General features: G+C 41.4%; 1 protein-coding gene across 1 annotated transcript in view; it reads left to right on the forward strand.

Annotated features, from left to right (window-relative positions):
* Nucleotides 1–705: 705 nt before the first annotated feature.
* The window catches only part of NECAB1 (N-terminal EF-hand calcium binding protein 1), a 43204-nt gene continuing 29434 nt past the window's right edge, over nucleotides 706–14475 (forward strand). The window contains exons 1-3 of the mRNA XM_015855955.2: nucleotides 706–833; nucleotides 3562–3586; nucleotides 9931–10039. Of these exons, the coding sequence (XP_015711441.1) occupies nucleotides 792–833; nucleotides 3562–3586; nucleotides 9931–10039 (176 nt within the window). The 5' untranslated portion in view covers nucleotides 706–791. The remainder of the gene's footprint in view (nucleotides 834–3561; nucleotides 3587–9930; nucleotides 10040–14475) is intronic.

The raw sequence follows: 14475 nt of genomic DNA on the forward strand, positions 1-14475 counted from the left end.
ATTAGTTATAACATTATCATATAATGATTGCGATGTGTATTAGATAACTGCATGTCACCTGCCAGCAAGAGCAGGAGCTAAAGGGCATCATCTGGGTCGAGAGGCTCAGTCAGACACCAGGAGTACTCCTGTCAGGGGTGAACGTATTATACATCTTCTATAACCCCAGTCACTGGTAAGATTCCATAGGCCTCCATCTTAAGGCCAGATATTTTTAATGGCTTGGATGTAGAACTCAAAGGCATAGCAAGTAAGTTTGTGAAAGTCACTAAATTAGGAAGAAATTGTGACTCCCTTGAGAGCAGAAAGGTCTCGCAAAGAGATCTTGGTATATCAGAGGCTGCACAGCCCCACCTCGAGCACTGGGTGCAGCTTTGGGTGCAACAACAGCAGAAGTTCATTAAGCCATTAGAGGGCATCCAAGGGAGGGCTACAAAGATGGTGAAGAATGCCAAGACTTCAAAGGAGGCTCAACTTCCAAAACTGACCCAGAGAGAAATATCAGAGTACTGTCTTCCAACACAGGGGTTACCGCATCCCTCCACCTCTCCTACAGCCGCTTTGGAGGCATTTTTCCTTTTTCTCTCTAATGATTTGCCCAACCCACTGGAGGGAGCTCACTCTCTGCACCAAAGGATGCACACAGAACCCAACCCCCGGCGGGCGGAGCTTGCAGCCCGGCCTCCCGGCAAAGCGTCCAGCCCCGGGGCCGGGAGGGGGCCGGGGGGCGGTGGGTTCCCTTGTGTGGTCCCGGCGCCGCTGCGGGCGGTGGCGGCGGCTGAGACGGGCGGATGGCGGCGGAGCTGGGAGCGGGGCTGCGCATCTTCCGCGATGTGAGTAGGCGGCGGCTTTGCCGGGACCCTCCTGCATCATTCGCAAGCATTTGGGGGTGGGGGTCTATTTGTTTATTGCTGGTTCCTTCCCCCCCCCCCCCCCCCCCCCCCCCCCCTTTTTTTTTTTCTTTTTTTTGGAACTATGATTTCCTCTCCTGCATGGAAGGGGATGAAACTGAGAGCAAGGCTGTAGATCTTTCCCTTTTCTCTTTTCCCTTTCCTCTTCCCCTTCTCCTTCCTCTTTTCCTCATGTGTTGGAAAGTGAGTTTGCTGCCAACAGCGTGTCTGTATCAAGAGAGCAGGTTAATAATTAGGGGAGGTTCAGAGAGCACTGGGTGAAAAAAACATCATTTTCCAAGCTGCGTTGCTTGGCTTTTTACTTTTTTTCTGGGCTTTCCACTATAGAGTATCTCACCCTGCAGAAGTGTGGAGTTTTTCCCACTGTGTCCTACTAGAGCCTTATGGGTTTGGGGTGCTGAGCGGCACTGAGACCCCAGACATATAAGGGAAAGACTGGTGAGGGAGCAGCCAAACGTGTGCTCATCCTGCTCCTCCAGGTGCCATGCTGGACCATCAGCTCAGCCCCTCAAGATGCTGGTGTAATACATATTGTCTAATCTTGCCTGGCACAGAGTGTTCCTTTGGTCCAAGGCAAGCCCTGCATAAGAGGCAAACTCCATCCCTAAAATCTCTAACATATCCTCTGTATTTCTTCTTTATCCCTGTGTATCTATGTACCTTCATACCATTCAAACACTACCACCAACTATGATCTACTTCAGACTAACTCTTATATCAGAGTTAAACCACAGTGTCTACTGGAAAGGACATGTTGTGTATTAAAGCTTGTTTTTAGGATCATATCTAGATGTTTTATCCAATATGACCACATAAGCTGTAGGTGTCCCTGTTCATTGCAGGGGAGTTGGGCTGGATGACCTTTAAGGTTCCCTTCCAACTCAGAAGATTCTATGATGCTGTGATTAATTTCCCCAGGCTGTTGCTCTAATTATTTCAAGCAAAATCAAAGCCTTGTCTGCTCATCTGATAATTTCTCTAGGTTTCATAATAACTTCTTTAAATCTTTCTGTTGACTTACTGTTTCCATTCGAGTGCATAATGAAAAATACAACAATCTTGATTTCTAGTGCAGCCTCCTCCCTGCTTTGTGTCAAAATACCTACCATGCATCCAAACTATTTTAACAATTCTATAGGGCAGCAGTAGTGTTATTTTCATTAAAAAGTATTTTCATGAAGGTTATCTTTTTTGCCACCTTTGACCCATATCTTTGGGGCACCTCTAGTCGATAGAAACCCCTATCCCTACACATCCATAAGCCAAGATGGATCAGCCAGTGCTCTTAGTGATGTAGATGTAGCCCAAGGTGTGAGCTGCATCCCTGCTGTAGCTGTACCCCACATGAGCCTCTGCATTGGACCTTGATGCTTGTGGTAACGGCCATTTTTAATCCTTTAGTAATGAACCTACAAGGTGAGCACCTGGAGTTCAGCACTGATAGTGCCTTTGATATGCATCTACTGGTGGGCGTTTGTTGTTCCCTTGAATCGCCTGTGTTTGGGCAGAACAAAGCCCAGTTACTCGCTTTAGATTTCACAGTGCTGTTTTTCTCTGCTGTCTTCAGTCTTCACGTATCTGTCAGTTTCCAGCTGAAAAAAAAACTGCAAAACCATTCAGCTCTGTGACTTTCTTTGCCATCTCTGCTTACATACAATCGCTAGCTGTGCAGCGGGATGGTTCAGTGGGCACTATTGGTGGTAGGTGGGCACAAGGTTGGAAAGGACCTATAAGATCATCTAGTCCAACCGTCCTCCCTTTACCATACCTACAGGAAACCCCTAAACCATGTCTCTTAGCTCCCCATCCAGTTTACATGATATAAACTGAACCCAGATCAAAGTTCAGCACATCCAGCAGAATGTGGCACCTGAATCCTCAGGTTTTTCACTGAGTTACAGCACTATAAGCAGAGCATACTCCTGCCATTGGCAGCTAATGGGTAAAACCAGCTTGCCCAGGGAACAGGGACCTATCAAGAAATGCTGATCTGAGGGTTGGGCTATGCTGGTGGTACCTGCACTGTGACCCCAGCTGGGATTCCACTGGTCTTCACTGGAGGCACCCACTGGTGCCCTTCCACAGCCTTTGCATGAGGAGGCCTTTCTCTTACCTCTGTTTCCTACCATCAGAGGAATCCTGAGATTTGCTCCCACACAGCTGACACTGCTGCCTGCCCACCCCAGCCTGATCATTGTATGCCACCCACCTCCTCTCCTGGCTTCTCCCTCTGCACACCCAGACACTGAGTCTTCCTCCACACCTCAGGTGCTCAGAGCATACCCCAGCTGCCTACTGCCCTTGCTCTGCTTCTCTATACAGCTACTCTCTATGCCAAGGTCCATAAGCGCAGTAGTTTTGTGGGATCAGGTTTAGTGCCTGGACATGATCCTTGTAAACCATGTAAACTAGTAAACTAGTAAATAAAGCTGTTTTTTTAGGGGTTTGGTTCTATGTTCATGCAGTACAGGAGGAGTTAAAGAAAGCAGTATCGTAAGATAAGAACGGAGATACACTGAATGCTTTTCAGTTTTATACAGCATTCTGGAATGTGATGTAGCACTTCAGCTGTGAACACCCATTAAATGCAGCTTTATGTGCCCTGAACCCATATCAAAGAAGTAATTCCTTTCTCTCTTTTTTCATTTAGATACTGAGAAGAGCAGATAAGAATGGTAAGACCAGTCACCTGTTTCCCTCATCCCTTTGGAAAAAATACTCAACTCTGATACAGCCTTTAAATCATGCTCTAAACGTCCTGATATGAAAACCAGCCATCTCTCATGCCATTTTATGCTTTCTACAGGTCCTGTGCAATGTGTATTGTTGTGCACTGGTTCTCCCAGATGGATTCCTTAAGAACAGATCTTTTGCTTTCACCATTTAGCATGCATGTTTGATTTGCACTTTGGGTGTATGGGGGTGTTTTCATAATGACATTCTGTTCCCAAGAAGTTTTGATCTATTTGGTTCTAGCTTCATCTTATTACATTTTTAAAACACTATACACTATATCCAGCAATCAAATTTGCATTCCCTCCATTTGTGTTCATGTATTTGTTCTGCGTGTCAGTAGGCAGAATAAAACTTTGAATTCAACATGTGCATTTATAACACAAAAGTGAGGTTTTTATTATATCATTAATTGAATTTTTTCCGCTGGTGCTAAAGATAAATCTTCTTTCCATGTATGTAGTTCCTCTGTTTAAATACAGGAAGTTGGACCATGTAAGTCTTCACATATCGAATACTCCCATTTTGGCTGTAGTGTTGGAAGGGCCTTGCCATAAAGGGCCACAAGGTTCATCATAGAAGTTTTGATTGGTGTATGTATTCGTTGTCTTGGACCTGTCTTAAATTCCTTTTCTAGTCTCTGAACTGCTGTCCAATTTTGGTCAAATCACATTGCCATTTTGTGCCACTTTCCTATTAGAAAAATGATGCCGCTGCTACAGTGTGAGATTGAGTACTTCAGAGGCTATGAATTCAGGCTACAATTACTATAATAGTACTTATGCTATCACGCATGATTAGTTAACCAGAGCTGGATCTTACAAGACAGGATGAAAATACAGGCTCCCAATTTTTTATCACTGCAATGCTAACGTATAAGAAGAAGATAAATGTGTGGGATGTGTGGGATGCTGGGAAAGGGGTGAAAGAGGACCTTCACTAGCTGTGCCTTGCCAGCTTAGTTTCACACCAAATGCTGCATCCCCAGCAGACCTGCTTGTGGCTTTTAGGCTTATATTTGCCCTGAAGATTGGTATGAGGCTGAGTGCATGGTACAGAGCAGCAGTCGGCATCCCTCCAGAGACATGAATGTGACTGAGCATTATCCAGATGATTACTCAGTGACAGATTTTCTACTTCCTCTCCTGGTCAGCCCTGTAGCACTCATCCATGGCCAGCTTCTGCTGAATGCCATTGTGGCCATCAAGAGCCCTTGGGGCTTCAAGTCTATGTCCTGACACCTGAACTCATTCTCTGTCCTAATCCTGTTGGATGTACAGCCCTTCAGTGAGGAGGAGGACGTCCAGTCCTCCTTCAAGTTACTCCTCAGTTTATTACTTACACATTTCTATTAGAACAAGGGAAACTTCACACAATCAGTGATGAACCTGCTTGCTCCAGTATCCACATGAACCCTAGAGACTTCGGTCACTGGAGTTCACAGCTATACATGGATGCTTTACAGCATAGTACTGGAGGAATTGTGGGTGAGATCAACAACTCCTGTTCTATTAATTCAAGTCTATAAACTCGAAGTGGTTTCATATGTGCTTAATTGTGTTTGCTCAACCGTCAGTAGCCTGTGGGATTTCCACTTTGCTAATCTAGCACTGCATAGGTTAGTGCCAGTTATTAGGGAGCAGATTTGTTTTAATGCCATAATGTTAAGTAGCTGCTCTGAAACATTACTGGAAATTTGAAGACATACCTAATACATTTACACTATTGTCAACACTGATTATTAGCTTTTGTTAATTAATAGGATATTTACATTTCCAGTGTCACCTTTCTGTGCTGCAGGAAAGCAAGTATTGGCTTACAGTAACAAATACCAAGTTGCTGTCCATGACACTATCTGTTACATTCTACCACACACTTTTAAGAGGAGTCTCTCAGAGCTGACATATTAATTATACGGGATTACAGAACCCCCAAAGCAACTGATCATAAAAGCCCTACTTGTTGCTTTTTTGACAGCAAGAAAACAATGCAATCAAAGAGTTGGAACAAGCTGAAAAATAGATTATGATAAGAGAGGGTGTTCTGACTCTGAACTTAGGGACTGTGACTTAAGGCTTGTCTTAAGCAAAGGAAGGACTGCTTAAAATAAGAGCTACAGAGCTGAGCAATCCTGCTGAATTGCTGTTACTCAGGGAGATCACAGTTGTTTTTGACAGATGGGTTTAAATGAGAAACTACTTTATCAAGCAGTCGTTCCCCTCATTTAAAAGAAGGCATACAAATGTTATTTATTTTATGGTGGTGGCTTCTTTCTCTGCCATCATTCAGTTGCCATTCCAGTTCTGGAAATATCTACAAGTTCAACAGGATGATCAGCTTCATAAACTCTGTCAGTAGTTTGTTTTTCAAGGCTGAGCAGCTCCACTCTGTATGGATGGGATAAACACTTCCTAGCAACTGAGAGAGTCATGTGATTTTCTTAAAGGGGGAACTAGGCATGGAAAAGAAATATTACACTATGAAGTACATGATTCATAATATTGACAAAAGCAACAGGAAATTCTGAGGAATAAAAGCAATTTCATGGGGGTGAGATGGTGCACACTGACCTATCTGGAAAGGAGACGTTTCAGTTTTGCATGTCAAAATGAAGTTTTGGTCTGGTTTTCTTTACTAAACTCCCTGTGTTCAAAGTACTTGACACAGAGCTTATTTGGAAAATTCCCAACCAAAAGTTCTTCATTTATTTCATTCCTTTTGCTATGTGAAACAACATCAAACTCATGCAATTCCTCACAAAAAGTAAAATTTCATCCCCACCCAGCAGGGGAGAAGTAAGATATGCAAACTGGAGGTAATTTAAAGGTACAGCTCCTCATCTCACAAGCATAACAGTCCTCCTTCAGATGGTGGTGGGGCTTCCACACTAAGGTGCTTCAATACTGACCAGAGTGACCGAGTGCTACAAGAGAACTAGAGACTAGCACCTTTGCCCAAGTTGTTGGAGGGCATGTTGTTCTTCCTGTCCTCTTGTATCTGGTTCTGTGTTTCATCCCTTTCCAGTTTTCTCTGTGTACATGACTGAGAAATGTCAATATCTTTCGGCGCTCAAGTGCTCTAATTCTAGCATCTCGTCCATCCAGTAGGTATAGACTTGCAGTCTGGTTGGGCTGGCACAGTTCTATTTATCTGTGCTTTTAAATTCCCATTTCAGCAGGTTGAATCCTGGGATCAGCTTTAGTGCTTTTCTTCCCTCAGCTCTTCCGATTGCAGTAAGCTATATGAACTCCATCTGATACAGCTCTTGCTATGGAAGCACTGGCTGGAAGCTCCTTTGAGAAGCCTGCAGGTTACTTTTGCTGTCTAAACAAAGTCTCTGCTGGGAAAGGCTCACAGTCCCAACCAGAAGAGAAAAACAGGTGATAATGGGAGCTGTTTGGTTGCCTTCAGGCCTTTGCCATCATCTCTGCGAGGTACACTGCTCCCCTGATCACCATAACCTTCTCTGTTGGCTGCAGGGTCACCATTTGCCTTCAAATACATCAGAAGGGCTTTTATTCTTTTTCTATACAATTATTTTATTTTGCTCACTGACATTATCTTTCAACTCAGAAAGAGTACCCATATGGCTTTCATTTGTCAGATACACTGTTGCCCTTTGAAGTCACAGACAATTCACAATGTCTTGACTGCCCAGGGAGGTGGTAGTCACCATCCCTGTAGGTGTTCAAGAAACATTTAGATGCTGTACTAAAATACATGGTTTTGTGTTTAAAAATATTGATGGTAGGTGGACAATTAGACCAGATGATCTTGAAGGTCTTTTCCAACGCTGGTGGTTCTATTATTCTATTGGTGGGAAGGTTCAGCCTCTACTGCCTCTTTGACATCATGGGTCAGCATCATAAAATAGAGGGCATTATTTTTGGAGCTACAGAGGGAGATACATTTTATTGTTTATATTGCCAGTCAGGAACCTTTGGACCTTTGGGCTCCAAGAAGGTTGGGGAACTAAGTTAGGTTTGTGGTTTTTTAAAGGAAACTTCAAAAACATGAGAGAGCAAGCAAGGCTTGCAGAACAGCTCCTGTGAGATAATGTTGCCAAGGCAAACACTGCTGAAGGCTGAGGGATTTGTCTGGTTTGTCCAAGGGATGTGTGCCTTCAGAAAAGTTCGTCTTCTGTGAATTATCCATCCCCTGTCACTTTGCCAGTGGCAAAGACTGAAGTATCTGTAACAGATGGTTTAGCTCTGCTGCCTTGGAGCTCCTAAACCAGACAGTATTTATCTGGAAGCTCTGTGAGCAGTGAGGCACGCCCCTGGGGAGGGAGGACTGAGGGTATGTGATGCAGCCTTTTAAATAAAACTCATGCTGAAAGCTGGGAAAGCACTTGGCAGGGCAGAAGTCTTCAATGAAACGCTAAAAGGAACGCTTGATTGGAACTGGGCATGAACTTCATCTTAGTACTCAAGAGGAACATGTGTACCCTGGCTCCCAAATACACTAGCAAGCAGTTACAGTTATACCAAGTTAGAGAAATAAATAATCAAGTTGTTGGTTTTTTTTCAGTAAATATAGCTGCACAAAGTCTGTAAGTAACCAAGTATGTTCAAAGCTCGTTAGCTTTTGCCAGCAACAATCTTACTGAAGTATCAGACTGGATTTTCAAACTGTTACTGAGAATAAACAGCGATGAAGAAAAAGGCAATCTATGCTGTTGGAAACTGAAATAGAAAGCAAATAGCAGACGCACCCAATCTGGCAGTTGGCAGTTCATTGATTTTGTGGATTGATGTAAAGCCAATGATCCTCAAGAACAAAGATAAATAGGCAGATGTTTCAGGTTTTGTGTCACAGTCAGGCTGCTCTGTGAGTAAACACATATGCTTACCACAGGAAAGCTGCCAAAAATCACTGCTTCCTTGTGTGTGTGTAGAATTCAGGCAAATCCCCCTGCCCAGCAGAGGCTAAAGTTCCAGATACAATTTGATTAAATGACCGATTTTATCTGCATAAGCCAAAGAAAGCAGAGCTGTGAATGCAACTTGTTGGTATTTGTACTCTGCAACCAGTGCCAAACGGCAGATGCATTTAGATTCTCAATTAGGTTAATCATGGCAGTTCTGTCAAAGGAAGCTGCCTGTCTTCACCACTTCAACATACTTGTGCCATCTTCACTTACATCTCTTATAGATCTTGCCTCTTTATTTTAATCACAAGGCTGTCTTTTCAAGTGGAATCTTTCAAACTTTTTTGTTGTTGAAACAGACATTCGATTTGTTCAATTTTGAGTCCTCTTGAAGATAACACATTTAAAGTCATATGTACAAATCAAAGAAATTATGAAGTAAGAGCAAGTAAGAGAGTGAAAATACTCCCCAGCTCTGCTCTTCAGGTGAGCATGCTACTGTACAGCTTGTATATAAGGGATGCTTCACTACTGTAAAATTAGTCTGCAACACTGTAAACTAGTCACGTGCAGTCAAATAAATCTTATTCTTTTCTATACTGACCAAGAAGATGAACTGAAATTCTTTCCATTGGAAGAGGACACAAAGCTGGCTTCTCATTCCATAAAGGTCAAACATTCCTTGTTTATTTAGTTAGTTCTGTACCAAGCTTGGAGGGTTTCTTTTTGCTGTTGTTTTTTGTTTGTTTGTTTGAAATATGTATTTTTTGAAGGAAAAGAAGATCAAAATGCTGTAAACCAGGGCAGTGTATTGATTAACACTGCATATCCCACAAAAGAGACCCCACTGCTATTGAATTGTGCGCTTGAATTTCATTCTCCCTTTTAAGAGGCAGGGAGCAGAAGAAGAGGAAAATAAATAGATAACTATAAGATAGCTAGAGAAATCTTCCTCGATTCTACATATTCCTTCAAGAAATTATTGTGTTTGTAGTTTCCTGAGGTTTCTCTGCCCCCAGAGGCCACTGATACTCCATGTAGAGGTGAGGACATGGACATGGACCAAGCAGGAGCTAGTGTGGGGCAGAGTGGGGAGAAGACACAGTGAATGGGATCAAGGCAAAGATAAGAAGATTGTCTTGGTTTGTTTGGCAGTAGAGGCTTACAAATCCAAACTCTTTTTTGAAAGATGAGAAGGTGGAAGATTAACAGAGCTGTCAGTCAAACTGAGAATTCTTGTACAACAACTGATGCATTTAACATCATATCATTTACATGTCTTGAATATAAAGCTGCTACATTTACTTTGAAGAGCTAGTTGGTTTTGGTTTTTTTAATAGCTTCTTCCTTTATTGCATGGACTAAATGAGCAAAACCATAAATGAAACTGATGCTTTCTTATTTTCTTTTTTTCAGATGATGGAAAACTGTCCTTTGATGAATTCAAAGCTTACTTTGCTGATGGAGTTCTGAGTGGAGAAGAATTGCATGAACTTTTTCACACGATCGATACACACAATACAGAGTAAGTGTCCCCTTCTTACACTCAAAATGCTACTCCCTTCTTTAGGAAAGCTAGACTGTCATTCTGCTCTGAACTGTTCAGCTGCACTGTTTCTAAGCCGAAGAGCCCTTCACTGAGGAACAGAACGAAGACAACTGACTTAAACTGGCCAAAGGGATATTTCATACCATATGACATCATGCAGGAGTTTTGAGGGGGGGAGAGTTCACCTTGCTCTCTTCTGTTGTTCGGGGAGTGAGCTGGGCAGTTTGGGTGGTGATGAGCAATTGCTTGTGCATCATTTGTTATACACATTCGTATATACATATAATTATAAGCTCCCTTCAAGTATTGGAAGGTCACAATGAGGTCTCCCTGGGGCCTTCTTTTCTCCAAGCTAAACTTTTCCTTACCAACATTTCAATGTGATTAAATGGAGCCACAAAATGCCTACAGTTAGGATTCTTCTCAGAGACCTGTTTAACACATTCCAAAACAAAACCATTCATATGTGTATCTCATTCATAGGAATATCAGGATATATTTACTAGGAAGAAATGACTAAATAACTCCGGATCTGTTTCCTTAATTCTGATCACTTACACTTCTGTAGATCAGGAATAATCTCCCTGGAATCATTAGGTTCAAGCCAGCACAAAACAGAGGCATTGGCATCCTTATCCCAAGGCCATCCTAAAGCATCCAGTGTTAAAGACTCAGTACTAGGGTGCCACAAAGACAAAGAAACAGCTTTCACTGACAGATCATTCACCTTAGCAGACAGTATGGGAGGGGGACAGGAGGAGTAATTAAAAGTGTAAGAAAAAAATTGTTATTTCCCTAATTTGTCTAAAGTGTTTAAGTAAGTACTCGAAATTCAGGGAAGAAAATGGCAGAATTACTGCTAAACTTTTAGGCACCAGATACAGAAAAAATAACATTTCTTGTATATTAAAAGTTAACATTTCAATATTCTCAGTTTTCTTAACAGTTACTAAGTCTGTAGAACAAAGGCAATGTATGCAGTCTATCTAATCCCAGCAAAATGAACCACATGCTCCTTGGAACGCTATGGGAATTTGATTATCAGAATATCTTTCACACAAGTTTTTTAGCCTTCATTGAAAGGCTCATTCATAGAGCTTTGGACTTCCTCATGTTCCCTTATGCATGCTTGACAGTCAGTTTGTGTTACCACCATTGTACATATTTACCTTTGTCAGAGACAAATATCCTTAATAAGTCTGTGAGATCTTTAAAAAAAAGATCTTAAAGATATTCTATTTTTTTCTTTTCCTCAATTTTTTTTCTTTTCATTCTGTTCATTATTATTAAAAAACAAAACATTTTTATTGTAGAAGATGTATTAATTAATTTTTAGAGCTTTTCTTCTGTAGTGGAGAATACACAGATATGGTTGGGGTATATAGGGCAAGGTATACCCATAGGGTATATATACCCCATGACCTTCATATATATATGAAGAATATGTAGAAAAATGAGAATAACATTATGATTTTCCTCCTGGGAAATATATGAGGCTTTGTCAAAGGCCACTGTTATTAGCTGAGAGCAGGTAAAATACACTGCAGCCATCAGAGAGGGATAATTCTCTCTGTCTGAGAAAAGCTTGGCAAAAAGCATGGTACAAAAGCCACAAAGAGTACGTGCTGTGAAGAACTGAACAGGTAGAAGACTCAGAAAACCCACTAAATCACTTTTTCCAACCAGGAGAAAGGGTTTTTATTATTATCATCATTATTTTTACTTATCACTTGTTATAGAGTAGAACCGAGCTATAGATTATAAGAAAACATGTTTAAGTGTGAAACAGCAATAAGAAGATTTTGAACGTTTTCCCCAAAGTCCTTAACTGATAAATGCTTAATGCCTTAATTTTGAGCTGGAAAGCACTCTACACTATTTGATATTTCTCTTTAATAAAGGGAAATACACTTTAAAGGCTTTCATTAACACTTTTCTGCTTTTCAAAACCTTGTCATCACAAGACAGCAAGATAGAGCATGTCAAATATCAGGTGGATATAGCAAAGAGAAGCATCTTGGGCAGTGTAATATAAATTCCTCGTTAGGACTTTCCAGCAAAATTCACATGAAGCAGATATAATGAGGACACAACTTTACTCACTGGCATTTGCAGAAAAGGGCAGATTATGTAAAATGTCTTAAATTAACCACTTGGCTAAGAAAAGCAGCAGAATGCTCGGTGAACCTTAGGAAGTTTTGCAATATAAGAATTAGGAGAAACATGCACATATTAAACAATCCTGAAACCATCTATTATGCTTTCATTTTCAAACTACCCAAGGGAATGAAGTGAAAATTGTTGTTTTTGCCTGAAATCACTGAGGAGTTTCTGACTGATTGTGGAGCTTTTGGTGTGGATCCAGAGGAGTGCCACTAAGATGATCAGAGGGCTGGAGCACCTCTCCTGTGGAGAAAGTTGAGGGACCTGGGCTTGTTTAGCTTGGAGAAGTCTCTGGGAAGACCTCATAGACCTCATTGTGACCTCCAGTACTTGAAGGGAGCGCATAAATTGGAGGGGGAACGACTGCTCACATGGGTGGATATTGATAGGACCACTGAGACAGGGGAGGTTTAAGTTAGATATTAGGAGGAAGTTTTTCACACACAAGGTGGTAACACACTGGAACAGGTTGCCCAAGGAGGCTGTGGATGCCCCATCCCTGGAGGCATTCAAGGCCAGGCTGGATGTGGCTCTGGGCATCCTGGTCTGGTGGTTGGCAACCCTGCCCATAGCAGGGGGGTTGAAACTAGATGGTCTTTGTGGTGCTTTTCAATCCAGGCCATTCTATGATTATGTGATTGTTTTTAGTAGAGGAGGATGAGAAATCCTACTTACATATGATTCTCCTAGAGAAGGTTACCAGAGTTTATTTTGCCTTTCTTATCCAGTTAAAATACAGACTCTCTGAAACACTGGGCAAATCACGTATCTTCTCTGCATATTACTTTTCTATTAATAAATTGTCCCAGGAATATTATGTAAGGATTGAAGTTGTGCAGCATTCTCACACTACAGTGATTTGTACTGCATGTAAATGCCTGGGACAGATGGGTAAGGAAGTATGTCTTGATCTTCCAGAACATCTCTGGAGTACTTCATTTTGTCAGAAGAGAAGACTTGGGGTTGTTTCTGCCTGCATTAAATCTTTTAACACTGCCAGCACTCAAAATCTCACTTTCTTTGCATGTTAGTTTTTCTGTTTCATAGCGCGCAGATAGTGAAAGAAGGGTGGTCTTGGGCTGATTTCCATGGACCACAAGATCAGGAAACACTAATTTCCTTTGCAGCTCAGCTACAGCAATATCTCTCTCACACACACACAAAATATATAAATATATAAATTCAATGTATAAGAGACTTCCACTAGAATAACACCTTGAAGGGAACTAAATTAACCAGCTATTATAAAATTCCATTACTCGAGTCCTAATGACAGTCTTGTAGAAGAAGAGAATTCAAGAAGTATTTTTTGTTGTTGTTGTTAAAAGCAAGCCTAACTAATGTAGTGCTCCTATTACGAAGCAGATAGACCATGTATGACCACTAAAATGATGGTCGCATTAGATAATAGTAGTGGTCTTTTCCAACCTTAATTTTTAAATATTCCTGTTGTTATTTCTTGTGTTGCTCTTTTGTTTCTTGGCCCTATTGAATCACATGGCAGTGCATACGAAACACAAATGCAAAGATATTTCTCCTGTAGTTGCTTATAATTGGTAAAATAAGTGGTATTTTTATTGCAGATGTGGTACTTTAAGTACTTTAATAAGCAAGGAATCACAGAATTGAGTTGGAAGGGACCCCTAAAGGTCACCTATTCTGATTCTCCTTCAATGAACAGGGAGAACAGCTTTTGTCACAAAATTCAGTCATGACCCTGTCTACATATCCTAAAACAAAAGAAAAGGATGCAGGAAGTTATACAACCTTTTTACATAGATCATAAAGAAGCACAAGCCATTCCACTAGCATGACTTCTAGACAGTCTGCATCAATCTTTATTGCATTTCTCAAGGGTATTGTTCGCCTACGCCTCACCTACTTTCCCTTAGACAACCTTTTACCCAAAGGTATTCCCATGTGTTAGTGGTAGATGTTGCAGCTGCAGTGCTTGTGTAAGAGAATGATGAATGCTATCAGTTTTTCAAAATTGAAATGTTAGCATATGTGTTTTTAAAGTCAGTACTTTGCAAGATGATAATGGCAAAATGTACAGCGCCATGTTTCTCTGTATGTTCTTTGCCAACATTGGCAAACATCTGTGGTGCTACTGGAACTCTTGCTAAGGCATATATATCATGATTCCTAAATGTTTGTCTGCAGGGATTATTTTGATCTGAAAACTAAAAAGAAGACAAATAGTCATAAAGTCAGTCATAATTTCCATATCTTGTCAACCTCCCCACAGA

The sequence above is a fragment of the Coturnix japonica genome, chromosome 2 (assembly GCF_001577835.2).
Source record: "Coturnix japonica isolate 7356 chromosome 2, Coturnix japonica 2.1, whole genome shotgun sequence".
Classification (NCBI taxonomy): domain Eukaryota; kingdom Metazoa; phylum Chordata; class Aves; order Galliformes; family Phasianidae; genus Coturnix; species Coturnix japonica.